This window comes from Chaetomium tenue (genome assembly GCF_020726465.1).
Source record: "Chaetomium tenue strain MPI-SDFR-AT-0079 chromosome Unknown F5144scaffold_1, whole genome shotgun sequence".
Taxonomy (NCBI): domain Eukaryota; kingdom Fungi; phylum Ascomycota; class Sordariomycetes; order Sordariales; family Chaetomiaceae; genus Chaetomium; species Chaetomium tenue.
In genome coordinates this window covers 4,727,688-4,741,773 of record NW_027117329.1, presented here as the reverse complement: position 1 = coordinate 4,741,773, position 14,086 = coordinate 4,727,688, and the positions used below count along the sequence as shown (strand labels likewise).

Genomic DNA, 14,086 nt, shown 5'->3' with positions numbered 1-14,086 from the left:
ATTGGTGGAAGAACTTGGCATCGAGAAAAAAAAGGGATGGGTAAAAATATGGTTCCCTGTCTTGGTTTTGGGTTTAGCTTCGCGTGTTTGCATTTAACCATGTCACCATCGTATATCCACTTGGCCTTTGTCCCCTGGCGAGCCGTCCATTGTTGATCTGCATGCTCGCCTCTTATAACTCTTTCTCCAAATCTCCACGTCCCCTACCCCGGATGCCGGGTGCGGGGTTATGGGGGACAAACGGGACGAGGTTGCATCGGAAATTGCCAGAAGTCGGGTACTCCATCAATGAGGACCGTTGGAGATGCATCCCGAGTCCACCATACCCCCGGGCCGCCTTGGTTGAAGACGAAGCGATGGAACCGTACGGCCGCCTATTTAGCCTGATTAAAACGAGCTTCCTCGTTTCGGGTTCCCATCCTCCGATCGACAGCATCATGGCCATGGGTTGCAACGGTCAAGCGGGTTCCTGCGTCTGGGGTCGACGATAAATAAGCCTTCGTCCGGGTCCGTGGTGGGCTCGGGAGGGGAGGTTGACAGCAGCGTTCGCGATCTCGCCCTGCCCTTCACCGTCATGTCTAGCACCTTGGGCCTCCGTCGCCTTCTCGGCCTCGCGTTGGCTGCGACTTGCGTCCCACTCGCAACATGCCACGACGACCGCTGGATAGACATCTGGGCCTCTATGCCGCAGCAGGTTGAGCCCTACAACTTGCCCAATGCCCCCTATGTTAGTAACCCTACCCACCTGCTCCTACACCCAGGAAGCAGGTGGGGGTAATAACACACATATGATCGGACCACACATACTCACCTCACACCCTTACTTCCAGAACGGCACCGACGGCGTCTTCCAAAACACGACGATCCGGCAGACGGTCTACCTGACCCAGGACGCGGACACGATCCGGCTGCAGTTCAGCAACGCCTTCGGCGGCTCCGACCTGCCCATCACGGCGGCCACCATCGCGCTGCCCGCCAATGGCACGGCCGGCTCGCCCGCCATCCAGCCCGACACCCTGCAGCACCTGACCTTCTCGGGGTCGCGCTCCTTCGCCGTGCCCAACGGCGCCCTCGTCGTCTCCGACCCCCTCCGCTTCCCCGTCAAGGCCCAGACCAGCCTCACCATCACCGTCTACCTCGCCGCCGGCCAGGCCGGCCACGCCATCACCGGCCACCCGGGCAGCCGCACCGCCACCTGGCTCACCCAGGGCAACCTCGTCTCCGCCGCCGACGTCACCACGCCCACCACCCAGCGCATCGACAAGTGGTTCCTAGCCTCCGCCCTGCAGGGGTGGCTGCCCTCGCACCACCGGGCGCTGGCGATCGTCGGCGACTCCATCACGGACGGGCGCGGGTCCACCACCAACGGCAACGACCGCTGGCCGGACCAGCTGGTGCGGCGGCTGCAGCGCGACGGCAACCAGCGGTCCGTGGCCGTGCTCAACATGGCCGCGGGCGGCAACCGCATCCTGGCGGACGGGCTGGGCCCCAACGCGCTGGGGCGCCTCGAGCGCGACGTGCTGGCGCGCGGGCCGGCGGTGAAGTACGCGCTGATCTACGAGGGCGTCAACGACCTGGGCACGGCGGCGACGGACGCGGCGGCGCAGGCGCGGGTCGGCGACCGCGTGATCCTCGCGTACGAGCAGATGATCACGCGGCTGCATGGGGCGGGGATCGCGGCGTTCGGGGGCACCATCACGCCCATGAGCGGGCCGGGCCAGGTGTATGGGGACCCGGAGCGCGAGAAGCAGCGGCAGCGGCTGAATGAGTGGATCCGCACGAGCGGGCGGTTTGATGCGGTGGTGGATTTCGATAAGGTGGTGCGGGACCCCAAGAATGGGACCATGTTGAAGACGGAGTATGATAGCGGGGATTACCTGCATCTGAATCCGGCTGGGTATAAGGCCATGGCTGATGCAGTCGACTTGGAGTTGTTTGCGCGGTTTGGGGGCGGTGTGAACTCCATGGTCTGAGAGGGAGATGTGGGACGAGTTGGGACGAGTCAGGACTGGGGGGGGAAGGGCGGGGAAGGGGGGCCAAACTAAAACATGGGAGAGATCCTTCATATTTGAATTAAATAATAAGAGAGAAGAAGTTCGTGTGCTTTTTTGACAGGGGCCTTCATGGGGCTGATACACGTAACCATGCAGAGTCGCGGTGTGGGCCTTGGGACGACATCCTGAGGCCCGAAGGTCGCTGCCCAACAGTATCAATTGGCATCCTCGTCAGATGTTATGCAAGGCATCAGGATATTGGCTGACTGGAAGGATAATGTATATGCAAAAATAGTGAAGCGGGCGGAAAATCAAAGAACATTACCCCCTGCCCAACGGTTGAGCCCTGATGGTATCGTGCCTCGCGGCATATTTGCCTCAAGAAAAAGGACCAATGTACGTACATACATGAGGTGACTCATAGTAATCAAATCCGAGCACCAATCCGAACGCTCCCTCTCTTTACATCCATAGCCGAGCTGTCCCGTCTGCGCCGGCACTGACGCACCACGGTTCCCGAGGGTGCCAATCGATATCTAGCACACCAAGCTTGCTCACGACCTTGTGGCCCTTGAGCATCTTGACCGGGACGATGGTCGGGTTCTCTAACTGGTCGTTCGGAACCTTTCCGTGGAAGATCTGCAGGGAGCCGTCGTCACTGGCATCGGCGAAAAGTGGAAGCCCGCCTCTGTGGTACCGGACCTGCCGAATGGCTTGGCCATGGAATCTCATCGTCTTATACGGCCTGTTGGACAGGTCGAGGTCATGCCAGAGGAGACGCTTGTCATAGCTGCCAACAATTAAGTTGTCTCCACCGGGATGGATGTCGAATGACGAGATCCTGAAACATGTCAGTAACAAAGCGTCGTGCATTGTCAGCGGGTTCGTGTAACATACCACTTTGCGCCAGGCTGGACAACCTTGACAAGTTCTAGCTTCTGGAGGTCATAGCATCGGATTGTCCTCTGGGTAGCCACGAAGAACAGCGGCCTGAGAGGGTGGAAAGCTGCTGTCTGGGCGAGGCCAGATAGTTTCCGGAATGGTATTTGTGTGAGGTGTTTCGAGAGCGTGTGGATGGCTACTGAACTGCGCTGTCCTGTGGGCGAGACGGTCGCAAAATGGTCGCCTCTCCTGTGCCAGTTAATCACCTTCACGGTTGACCGTACGGTAATCCTGATCAAGACGCCCTCGTCCTCGAGCTTCGTGCCTGGCCGGGCCCACTTCGCTGCTGGCTCCTTGCCAACCGGGGCCGCCGGTTGCTGCCCGTTTGTGGCGTAACCAAAGCCTGTCGCCAAAATATCCCTACTGGCTTGGTCGAGAGCTGGAGTGACGCTGGCGTGTGTTGGGACCATTAGGAAGATGTCTTCACCAGCCGCTGCAGCCAAGACAAAGGCATCCTTGGTCGGCCTCCAACGGACCGCGTTGACTGGTTCTTCGCTATTCAGTTTAACGGACCACACTTGCCGGCCTGTTAGTAGTTCCCACACCCTCACGGTCCCGTCATCGCCTCCGGTCGCGAGCGCCACGCCGGTCTGCAGATTATTAGCATCGTTGTTTTTGGCCATTTGAGCACCTGACCCAGGCGTAGATGAGTACTTACTGGGTCAACCGAAACACTTCTTACTCTACCCTCGTGGCCACGGAAGATAGTCTGAGCAACAGTGGGGAAAGGCTTGAGCTCGGAAGGAGAAGGTAGTTTGGGGAGAAGCGAATTCGGGTCAATGTTGAGCCTGTTCTTCCGGATACGAGGCGCCAGATAAAGGTCCTAGGTTGGAAGTCAGTTATCGCGCACAATGCCAGCTTTTTTTTCCCCCGACCAACGTACCATGCACCGCTCAAACCGCTCCTTGACCAAGTTACCCCAGGCAGGCACTTTCCGCAAGGCATTGTGCTTTTGGGGAAGGTATTCCTTTTCTCGGTCCTCGGGATCCGCATTCTCCCATTCCTCTCGCTCTTCCTTCGACCTAAGAAAAGGCGTGTTAATAGATGGCCAGGGCAGAAACGAAGTCCCGAAAACACGTACGGCAGGTACTCCTCTGGCGGATTGTAACTCAAGTCGTAGCCGGGAGGCGCCAGTTTGGGCGCAGGGATATGCATCGGGTTGGGGGCCTGGGGCTCCTCGTTTTGCCAGAGGTCGAAATGCACCTCCTCTTGTTCCTCCTCTTCCCGTTCACGCTCCTCAGGCGGCTTATACGGTAGGATTCTCCCTTCGCGAATAGCGCGAACCAATTTCATGATTTGCTTGGCTTCGTTCTTGGAAGGGAGGAAACGCCGCTTGGGCTCCGGGGCACTACTGAGGGCTTTTCACAGTTAACTCGCCCGTCAACAAACAATGACTGGATATTATACTCACGCATTTTCTCCTCGATGGATGTGAAGTACTCCACTGTATCGGGGTACGGATCCTGGACATCAGTTGGAAGAAGGCCCATCTGGACTCGACGGACGAGCTCCAGCTCATCTTGACTGCATCTCGTTTAGAATGGCTCGGTTGATGAATCGAGGTTTAGGGGCAACGTACGTGAGGTTGAGAGGGTTGCCAGTATCCACATCGGTCAATCCTGTCCACCCCTTCGGCACTTCAATGCTGTCTAGGAGACTCTGGAGTGCATCGCCAGTCGCCGGCCGCATGATCTTCTTGCCATTGATGTCGTATCCGATATGGGGATAGCTGCAGCGGGTGTGAGCATGGCGATCCGATCTCCCGCCACAGGGAATTCTCACCTGTCGTAGAAACTTAAAGGAATGTCGCCTATCGTGTTGACCGGGCCCTTCGCGTCGGAATCGTCGGAGTCGTAGACAGGATCAATCTCACTGTCAACATCGAGTCAATATCAACCGAACGCTAGGTTGCTCCGACAAGGGAACGCACTCATAGACATATCTCTCCCCTCCATTAGCGTCCTTTTCAATCCTGTAGTTCCTGTCTGCGCCATCATCCTCTTCCCGCTTCGGGTCGACTCCCGGTTCCGTGATTTCAAGTTCCCCCTGTTGTTTGACGAGCCTGTTGATCGCCTCCTCGCTATCCACATCCGAGGGTATATCGTCGCTTAGTATGTCGTCGTCGTCATCGTCATCATCGCTCGCCCCAGTGCCCTCGTCTTCACTATCCTCGACACCGTCGTCGTCGTCGGATGGGAGGTAATCTTCCTCGTCCTCGCTTTGGGACAAAATACCGTCAAAGAGGCCATTGGCGAGCTCGTCGTCGGACTCAGAGTCCGAATCCCTCGATTTGCGCTTCTTATCCGTGATTTTTGACCCCATTGTCCCGGCTACTCGTACGTTGTTGTTGTTGTTCGTCCGCAACCTGCAGCGTAGCAGCCAAAAAAAGTTGCTTGGCCCCTACTTTTTTTCTGCCAGTTTTATCACTTTTTGGCGGGGAGCTTGGCTCACCGCCTGCGCTAAGGTGGTGGGTAACGCTAAGCCGCTTTAACTTAGCTTGCGCATATTACCCCACCTTCTACTTTAGTAATGGGATGTATCAGTGAGTTGGGCCACCACATTCCTTCCATCTCATTCCCCAGTCTTGGATGACGCTGGATGAATGTAGATACAAAAGGGTGCGGGGATATGAGCCGATAAAGCTACGTGGTCTAATCTCGGTCACACCGAGGGCCCAAGAATGGCTTTCACAGACAAACGCGCATTGTAGACAGCCAGGCACCTTGATGGGCAGGTGAGTTGAAACTCTCCGCGCAACCAAGTTACGATCGAGGATGAATCATTCGGGGACCAGGTCGCATAAAGACCACGTAGATACGAAACCAATCTCTCACTCTGGTCATATGAGAAGAGATATAAGTTGCCAATGAAATTTGGTGGTGTTTTGACGCGGCTGATGGACAGATCATGTCAATGGTTGCCTGATGTCCCGTCCTTGTTGACCTTGTCTCACCTTGTATTTCAATGTTACCACAAGTGCTTGATTTATCAGGTAACTCGGCGAACGCGCGGCCCCCACTTTAACTTTGTGCGTTCACCAACCGGCGCACGCTCCGTCCTCCCCTCTTTACTAATCCATTGGCCGCTGCAACTAGACACCAGACCCCGAGATCTGACACGACTCGGTCCTCGACACTTTTTCTCTTTATAAACACCACAGACGCACACGCTATTCCCATTACGCAGCAACAGGACGAAACGACAGACCCACCCCGCGACCACGGACGAACCCCTCCGTCCGATCATGGACGCGAGCGCAAAGAAGAATGCGGAGCAGCCTAAGCGGCGGGCTTGTGATGAGTGCCGTAGGCAAACTGGGAGCCCCACTCATTGTTTGCGCTCTCTAACGAACTTATAGGAGGCAGAAAACTTGCCTGTTCCAAAGAGGTCGATGGATGTGCTCGCTGCAAGCGTGAGGGCATCAAATGCGTTTACTCGGCCCAGAAGCGCATGGGCAGGCCGAGGAAGCATCGGGCTGTTGAGACAACAGAACCACAACCTACTGTCACCGCGCCGACCGAACCACCAAAACAGGAGGAAGTGCAGTCGATCATGGCCCCAAATTTCGACTTCGATAGCACCCTCGGCATGGATTTGGACCTCTCCTTTCTCGACATGAACAATATGGACATGAACTTTCTCGAGATAGTCGATCCCAATATTCAGTTCCCACCCCTTCCTGATCAGGTTGACTCCAGTCAAGAGCCAGCTGGGAATGCAAATGGGAAACCAACTGAGCAACGCCCGCATCCGTCTGCATTCTGGCCCATGAGCAGCAACCTGAGCGACATTAACTTCGATGAGCCCGCCAACCCCGTCCCCCAACCACCAACACTCGAGATGACAGCGGAGGAGGTCAGCCAGTTACTGCGAGTCGACCTTGACACAATTCCCAGCCTCTCCCCGCCCTCCTCAAACTCACCGAGCACACACGCCTCACCTAGCGAACCGGACTGTACCAAGTCATGCAATTGCCTCTCGGCGATCTACCTAGCCCTCAATTCCCTTCAGCACCTTCCTAATGAAGTCTCGGAAGCCATGCGTGTGGCTCGCACGGCAACAAAAACAGCCCACGACACCATCCTCTGTCCAAACTGCAGCGACCCGCCCTTAGAACCAACTGCCATGCCCCCGATACAATCCCTGCAAAGCCTGATGATGCTCGGCGCGTTGCTCCCTTCCGTCTCCAACGCGTACATGCGCATTCTGACCATGGTCGACACCGAGGCCTCTGAAGCCGACGCCAATCGGCGCAAGATCACGTTTTCGCTGGCGGCGTACGGCGGGCTGTGGGGGTGGGCGGCTCAGATGGACCCCCTCAAGTGCGGGGCGTCGGACCGACTCGAGGGCGCCGTGCTGGAGCCGATCCTCTGGCGGCTGACGGTGCGCGCGCTGCTCAAGATGGACGTGTACGGCATCAACGAGCTGACGCCGGGCGTCGATGACGAAACCGCCCAGCAGCCCGGGCTGAAGGACATCATCAATATGATGGAGCAACGCTCGCGCCGGCGCCACGAGCAGATGGATGCGTTGGTGGCGTCGGGTGTGGTGTTGAAGTCGAATTGTCAATATGTCTCGCTGTCGTCGGGCGATAAGCCGACGTGCATGCGGATTATCGACATCGCAAAGAGGTCCATGGACGATCTGATTATTCCCTGAGGGCCGCCTACTTACCTCGAGACGAAGATTCGCCATTTTCTGATGCCTAGAGACGGATGTGCCCGCTACTCTTCATGCCAACGAGGAGCAGCCCAAGGAGGTTAAAGGGACGACCGTAAGGGGGTTGGCGGGAATTCACCTGTGTCCAACAATATATATATATATATTACGAAGCGCCGCGCCGCTGGGACGGAACTTTCGCGAACTTGATACCCAAACACCGCACGGAGGAACAGAGGAGGTTTCAATGATACAGTTATGGTATGATACCACGACGTGGCATGCTCCGACAACCTAATATCAGGAAGGAAAACAAGTCCTGGACATGTTCGGTTTTTGCACCAACCGGTGTATGTACAACAACACGAGATGGAGCCACATCATGCATGGATGCCGGGAATGGAAGGCAGATGTGGAAGGCTCGGAGGGGATACCTATGTTTCGGTCATGCTGTTCAGGGTCATGTGTTGCAATGTCTTGACATTTGAGGAACAGGAAACAGGCTTCTTTTCAAGCACATGTATGCTAACCCACATAAACACTACAAAAAGAAGCAACACCACTCAGAACTCCTTGACCCAAAACTTTCCCATTGCGCGTTTGTGCTGTTGACTTTTTCTACATCAAAATGGGGCTACGCCGTGAAATTGATGCAGGGCCCAGCCGATGCCACCCCTCCGCCCCAGAACCACAACCACCAATCTCGGTGGGCAATCCGTTCTCGGCGTTTTCCCGGATCGGACTGCCCATTTATCTTTCTGCGTGCGATTTACCATACTATCGGAAAATGGCGGCATGAGATGCTTAGTAGACCTTCTTCTTCTCGTCGATGCTGAACTGGCCTGGGCCGCTGTTGACAAGCAGCAGGAGACCGCCAACGATTGACAGGATCTGGAAGAAGTCGTACTTGGCAAAGTCCTTGTGCGGGTGGTGCTCGTGGAGCTGAGTTAAATTTGGTTAGCAAAATGCTCTCACTAACGCTCCGCAGCAGCAATGGTACTCACAGTCCAGAAGTTGTTCACGAGGATGTTGAACACGCTGAGAATCACCACCAGCAAGGTCGCGCTGAACTTAGCCTTGAAGCCGACGACGACCATGACGCAGGCCATCAAGCCGATCAGCGAGACGGCGACGCGCCAAATAGACCACTGGCCACTGAAGACAAAGCCGATGAACAGGAAGATGAGCAGGATGCGGCCGGCCAGCTGGAAGTACATCTTGCGGTCCTTCTCCTCGAGCTGGGGCAGGCCGGCGAAGGCCTTGGTCTTGCGCACCCACGAGTCGGAGAGCACCATGAGCAGGCCGCCCATAACGGACAAGTTGCGCAGGAAGAAGTTGAGGTCGAAGATCAGCCCGTACCCGAGCGCCTGCGTGATCACCACCGCGATCAGCCCGCCCACCGCGCGCTCCGAGTGCTTGCGGATGATCACCAGAGTCGAGCACGCCACCATGGCGATCACGTTCAGGATGAGGAAGAGATGCGTCAGGCCGGAGGGAACTGCAGGGAGGAGAGGGCTGGTGGTTAGTTGCGGGGTGGAAAATCAAACAAGGGGGTGGAGGGGCGAGGAAGATTGGTCGGGAGTAAGACGTACTGTGGCGGTAGTCGTGCAGGTACAGAAGTTGGTCGTTCCATTGTGTTATTATTCTGACCGCGTCCTCAATGAAGGTCACGACGATCAGGAAGCGGCCGATGGCGGGCAGGTAGCTAGACGGGGGGTCAGCGGATCCGGGGAAGCTCCCAGGGAGAACAATTAGGAGACTACGCACGGTTTGATCGGCTCGCTCAAGGTGTCCAAAAGGTCCTCGACCTTGCTCGTCTGCTGGCGGATCGCATCAAGCGGGCTCTGCCCCGTCTTGTCTTCGGACGGTCCTCCAAAGGGGCTCGGCGCGGCCATGCCGTAGCTACCCGATCCTCGCATCTGCGCCATTGTTGTGATCGGTTGTTGCGGAAATCAGGGGGAATCGCGGGGCGAGTAATCGAAAGATGGCAGACCGGCTGGCGCAATTGGGGCTGTCGTTGGCGGTGGAAAAGCGAGAAGGGCGAAGCGGGAGGGAAGGGAAGGCAACGGAGACCGAGGGGTTGGCGGGCCAGGGGTTGCGATGGCAACACAGGACTAGAACCGAGCTCTTTGTAGTTAGGGTAGCTGCTGCTGGGGTCGGGAAAAAGAGAGAAGGTCGAAAATCGTGGAGCAAAGGCCCCCAGACAAGCTCAGCAAGCTGGATGACAAGATGCTAGAATTCGCCGGCGAGAGAAGTGGCGGGCGAGAGGGAGGGGGAGAGTGCCGCTTGTTGTTCGGAATTTGAGGTTTGCTGAGCTCAGACCGACGATGGTGGTATTCACAACTGTGTCCTTAACCAACCGTAAACCCACTGGCGTGCCGCATCAAGGCGATCGCCACGGGCTGGTGGGTCGGTATCTTCGCTTGCTGGTACCTAAATTATATTGTTTTATTGGCTGGCCATAGCGTAGACGCTAACAAATATACCTTGAATTCGGCAGAGCATCAGTGGATCCTCCGAGGTGCACCCTTTAGACGGGAAGGAGAGCTCATCCCTCCACAACCTGGAAACCTGGTCATGAAAGAACAACCTCCAAATTGGTTACGGACCCGGATTCCGAGTTCCGTTCAACTCCGCAGCTATGGATACTTTATACAACCCTTTATCCGGAAGCATTGGACACGAGGGCACAAAGACATGAGGACACGAGGGTGTCCTTTCTATCTCTATTCTTTTGACTTTTAGTGAGGCGCGGGAAACATCCGAACCCGATTCCCCAGCCTGCTCAAGTACCTAGGGATACAAGGCCAAATAGCATTGGCGGGGTCTGGAGATCTATCAATCCCGAGCTTGGCCCACCCACCCCTCACTTATCCGTCCGGACTGCTGCTGGCAGGCGAGCCTCAAGTTTCTGGAGACAATGCTTGGGGTTGTTGTATTATGTATGAACCCAAATCGACCGTAGTCAATATCGCCATTGTTTTCCATTCCTCCTCCTCGAAATCTCATGCACGGGACCCCCGCATTATAACATTCCAAACCCACCTGTCCTCATCTCCGGCTCAGGTCACACAACATTGGGGCCAGCACAAAATCCATTGTACCAGCCAGTTAACCCAGACTAAAAGTCTCCCATCATTCAGCTGGTCATCTTTTGTCTCACTGCCTAAGCCAGCTTGAGCTGAAACCAACTCTTCCGATGAGCTTCGGTATTCGTTCTAGTAGTGGCTTGGTACGTTGGCGGCCCCAACCAAGCATTTTGATACACAGGTATATCGTCAAGAGGGTACTCTCAAATAACCACCAACGAAACCCAAGTGGCGGTGCCGTACGCCTCCTCCTTGCACCATGTCACCTATCCCGCAAGACGAACTGGCAAGGAGGGAGAGCACAGGGCAGTGTGCCGCATGGCAGCAGTCCAGTAACCAACTGACCCAATAACCACCGGGCAACCCAATACCGGGCATCAAGCCACGTGCCGTCTCACAACACCCACCAGCTGTAAGGCTGCGGCGTGGGCAACAAGGCCAAACAAGTTGGTAATGACTGAGAAACATCAAGAAAAGGTCTGCTGTAGACAAGCTTACAGCACGTAGGATGGAGTTCTCCAAAGGCAGACCGTGAACCTGGAATGTCTTGCTGGGACTGTATCATGCCATCTATTAACCGTCTCAAAGTTCCAAGGAGGTGCTACCAACCACGTGTAAACACCAAGACGCACGCATTATACAAGGAAGGATATCTGATTTAGAACGAAAAAGGAAGACGCAAACCAAAACCTAACCCAAACCAGCCCTACCCTTTTATATATTCACGCCAGGCCACCCATCATGTCCCGACGCTCATAATCACCTCCCCTGATACCCCGGAGGCGGCGACTGTGTCGGCGGGGGCGCATCCCCCGCCGACAGCTCCACCGGTGCCTGGGCTTGGGGCTGGAGGAAAGGCGTGTACTGATCGGCCCGAGGCGACGAATGCGGAGATCTAGACCGAAACACATCAGCAACCACTTACACACACAACCCCATCCCAGAGATAGAGAGGGAGAGGAAGAGATGACTTACGGATACATCCCGCCCGCATACCCCTCATGATGACCATGCTGCCCAACCGGTGCAAAGCCATACGCCGGCGCCGGGCCCCCACCAGGCGGAGCAGGCGACGGGGTCGTACCAGGATACGGATACTGGCCCGCATAAACCGAGTTCCTCCCATCATACGTCGAGATGGTACCCTGGCCAGGACTCTTAGGATTATGGCCCGCAGCCGCAGCCGCAAGGCCCAGACCGGCGCCCGCGCCCGCAGCATTCGCATAGTTAGCCTCCACCATACTCGGCGACCCGGGCTCGCCACCACCACCGACCGCCGCGACGGCGGCCGGCGGCGCCGACTTGCGGTACGCCTTATCAAACCCGCCGCGGCGCCCGCACAGGTACACCAGCGCGGCCCCCAGGATCAGCACGGCGGCGCCGCCGATGGCGATCCCCGCGATGGCGCCGCCGCTCAGACCACCGCCACCGCCGCCGCCGCCATTATCGCCGTCGGCGGGTGGCGGCCCGCCGCCCGGGGTCGGGGTCGGCACGGGGGTCTCCGAGGGGAAGGGCTCGCCGGGCATGAGCTGGTAGGTGGCGTTGCCGGCGTACTCGAGCTGGCGGGCGAGGGTCTGGGTGGAGTTGGGGTTGATAACGCCGACCATGTGGTAGTCGACGCAGGAGTGCGGGGCGGCGCAGTAGAAGAAGATGGGCTCCGTGTCGTTGACCCGGACTTCATAGAAGGGGGGCTGTTGTTTGGGGGGGTGGGGTCAGAGGGTGGGAAACAGAGCGTGGGAGACATGGGGTGGGGGGGTCAATGGCTTACGTTGTTGGAGATGACTTGGGGGGCGAAAATGCCGGTGTAGAAGCCCGGCTTGTCGATGTTGGCGTACTCGTAGGGGATGCATGGCCAGCCGAACTCGGCGCGGGCGACGCGGTCTGTCCCCGGCGGTGTTAGCTACCTTTGCCCTATCGTGACTTGGAGCACCTGGAGGAGTTCGGCAGCATAATAGCTGATATTGGAAGCTCCTGGGACCCATGGAAGAGGTGAAAAGAAGGGCTGGGTTGACATACGTGGGTTGTCGCCAGCAGGGTAGAAGGTGAATTCTGGTTGGGGATGTAAGCCGATCAGACTCATCAAAAGGTATCGATGAGTTGGGACTCACTTATGATGTCGCCGACCTTGGCCTTGGCCTCGTTCGGTGTGAAGACATGGCCATTCTACAGCGTGGTCAGCCTTATGCTAGGTCAACAGACGCTGATTTGTCTTACTGCTCCGACTGCTATGGTAACTGTTGCTGGTCCGGACGCGGCCGAGGTCGTCCTTGATCCTGATGACCCCGACGACCCTGCGCCTGTCGGGACTGGTTCCGGGTCATTTTGGGCCGCTACCGTGGCTGCCAGGGCGGCGAGCACGCCGATTATTTTTCGGGCGATCATGGCCGTGATGTTGGAACTTTAACTCCGTAACGGTAAGGTTAAGGTTGAGTGCCAGAGCGCAACCAACAAAAACAGAAACAGAGCAGAAAGACAACAAAGGTGGCGCGCTGTCTCCTCCCTCTAATATTGATACCTGAGCCCACTTAGTGCCCTGCCTGCAGGAAAGCTGTTGGTGGTCTCGACAAGGGGCCGGGTGGCTTGTTGGTTGTGGGATGTGCAAGCCCGGTGGGGAAGCGCAGCGGGACCTGTGCAACAACGGACGACCTGCTCGTTTGGTTCTCAAGCCCGGCGGCAGACGTACTCGGTGTGCTGGTTACATCAAGCTGACAGGAGGAGCAGACAAAAGAACACCGGGTTATGTCAGAATCTGGGGAGTGCTCATATTTCTATGGTGAGGGTGGCGGCATGGAGGGGCCGAGTAGCACCGGGCCAGACAAAGCTGCCATGTGTGTAAATCACGACCCAAATGAACCCCGGACGTCTGTTGGACTCGCCGACAAAGACCAAAACAAAGGCTGAAGCGTGGTGGCGCCATCCCGCCCTCGAGACACGAGGAAAGGAAAGACAGGCTGGCGGCACGGACTGCGGAGGAGGACGCTTCCAAGCAACGTTGTGTGTTTGGCACCGTGGACGCTGCAGTGTATTCTCGGGCGGTCCGCGTCACACGAAATCGGGCCGCTGCCCATTCAATGGGCAGTGAGTGCCGTAGTTTCGCTTCCACGCCAGTGGGAATACCAATGGGCGGCAATGGGATGCATCCATCTCTACCTGAGACTCGGCGCCCCCAGGCGCAGCGGTGTCGGGTTATTTAGGTTGCCATCTGGACCGAGTCTGCAAAGATGCAGAGTGTCAGCAAAGCCGCAGGGCTGAGGCGGTCGCCACGAGGTCTCTTGTGTATCTGGCCCCCATTCCTAGCTGGCTGTGTGCCGAGCAACACCCCATTCCGGAAGTTGGTTGAAAGGCTGAAAATGTGCCAAGACCCCGGGAGGATCCAACCGTTGGTTGTTTTCCAGGATGCGA

At 57.0% G+C, this 14,086-nt stretch overlaps 5 protein-coding genes across 5 annotated transcripts; 2 read left to right on the top strand and 3 right to left on the bottom strand.

Annotated features, from left to right (window-relative positions):
* Window positions 1-114: 114 nt before the first annotated feature.
* F5144DRAFT_62078 (SGNH hydrolase-type esterase domain-containing protein) lies at window positions 115-2,029 on the top strand. Its single transcript, XM_066792033.1, has 2 exons — window positions 115-727; window positions 831-2,029. The coding sequence occupies exons 1-2, from the start codon at window positions 575-577 to the stop codon at window positions 1,971-1,973; spliced, it is 1,296 nt and encodes a 431-aa protein (XP_066649121.1). The 5' UTR covers window positions 115-574; the 3' UTR covers window positions 1,974-2,029.
* A 427-nt stretch (window positions 2,030-2,456) lies between these two features.
* F5144DRAFT_480607 (NUC169 domain-containing protein) lies at window positions 2,457-5,258 on the bottom strand (the record flags this gene model as incomplete). The annotated part of the gene is made up of 9 exons (XM_066785239.1): window positions 2,457-2,835; window positions 2,892-3,526; window positions 3,595-3,759; window positions 3,820-3,958; window positions 4,018-4,294; window positions 4,348-4,460; window positions 4,516-4,665; window positions 4,719-4,808; window positions 4,867-5,258. 9 exons carry the CDS (start codon window positions 5,256-5,258, stop codon window positions 2,457-2,459), a joined length of 2,340 nt encoding a protein of 779 aa, XP_066649120.1.
* A 710-nt stretch (window positions 5,259-5,968) lies between these two features.
* On the top strand, window positions 5,969-8,085 carry F5144DRAFT_557445 (uncharacterized protein). Its single transcript, XM_066788025.1, has 2 exons — window positions 5,969-6,241; window positions 6,295-8,085. The coding sequence occupies exons 1-2, from the start codon at window positions 6,181-6,183 to the stop codon at window positions 7,593-7,595; spliced, it is 1,362 nt and encodes a 453-aa protein (XP_066649119.1). The 5' UTR covers window positions 5,969-6,180; the 3' UTR covers window positions 7,596-8,085.
* Window positions 8,086-8,399: 314 nt separating this feature from the next.
* On the bottom strand, window positions 8,400-9,523 carry F5144DRAFT_598247 (SURF4 family-domain-containing protein; the record flags this gene model as incomplete). Its single annotated transcript, XM_066790928.1, has 4 exons — window positions 8,400-8,537; window positions 8,600-9,093; window positions 9,188-9,300; window positions 9,363-9,523. The coding sequence occupies 4 exons, from the start codon at window positions 9,521-9,523 to the stop codon at window positions 8,400-8,402; spliced, it is 906 nt and encodes a 301-aa protein (XP_066649118.1).
* A 1,880-nt stretch (window positions 9,524-11,403) lies between these two features.
* F5144DRAFT_61520 (uncharacterized protein) lies at window positions 11,404-13,172 on the bottom strand. The gene is made up of 5 exons (XM_066791793.1): window positions 12,899-13,172; window positions 12,793-12,847; window positions 12,701-12,733; window positions 12,453-12,565; window positions 11,404-12,375 (listed from the first exon to the last, which is right to left on the bottom strand). The coding sequence occupies exons 1-5, from the start codon at window positions 13,064-13,066 to the stop codon at window positions 11,656-11,658; spliced, it is 1,089 nt and encodes a 362-aa protein (XP_066649117.1). The 5' UTR covers window positions 13,067-13,172; the 3' UTR covers window positions 11,404-11,655.
* Between the last annotated feature and the right edge of the window lie 914 nt (window positions 13,173-14,086).

Excerpts from the sequence above, each read along its gene's own strand:
- F5144DRAFT_557445 (XM_066788025.1), top strand. The coding sequence starts at position 6,181 with ATGGACGCGAGCGCAAAGAAGAATGCGGAGCAGCCTAAGCGGCGGGCT. Across the intron at positions 6,242-6,294 it reads GCGGGCTTGTGATGAGTGCC|GAGGCAGAAAACTTGCCTGT; the intron begins GTAGGCAAACTG and ends ACGAACTTATAG.
- F5144DRAFT_62078 (XM_066792033.1), top strand. The coding sequence starts at position 575 with ATGTCTAGCACCTTGGGCCTCCGTCGCCTTCTCGGCCTCGCGTTGGCT. Across the intron at positions 728-830 it reads ACTTGCCCAATGCCCCCTAT|AACGGCACCGACGGCGTCTT; the intron begins GTTAGTAACCCT and ends CCTTACTTCCAG.
- F5144DRAFT_61520 (XM_066791793.1), bottom strand. The coding sequence starts at position 13,066 with ATGATCGCCCGAAAAATAATCGGCGTGCTCGCCGCCCTGGCAGCCACG. Across the intron at positions 12,566-12,700 it reads CCCTGCTGGCGACAACCCAC|ACCGCGTCGCCCGCGCCGAG; the intron begins GTATGTCAACCC and ends CGCCGGGGACAG. Across the intron at positions 12,376-12,452 it reads CCCAAGTCATCTCCAACAAC|CCCCCCTTCTATGAAGTCCG; the intron begins GTAAGCCATTGA and ends CCCAAACAACAG.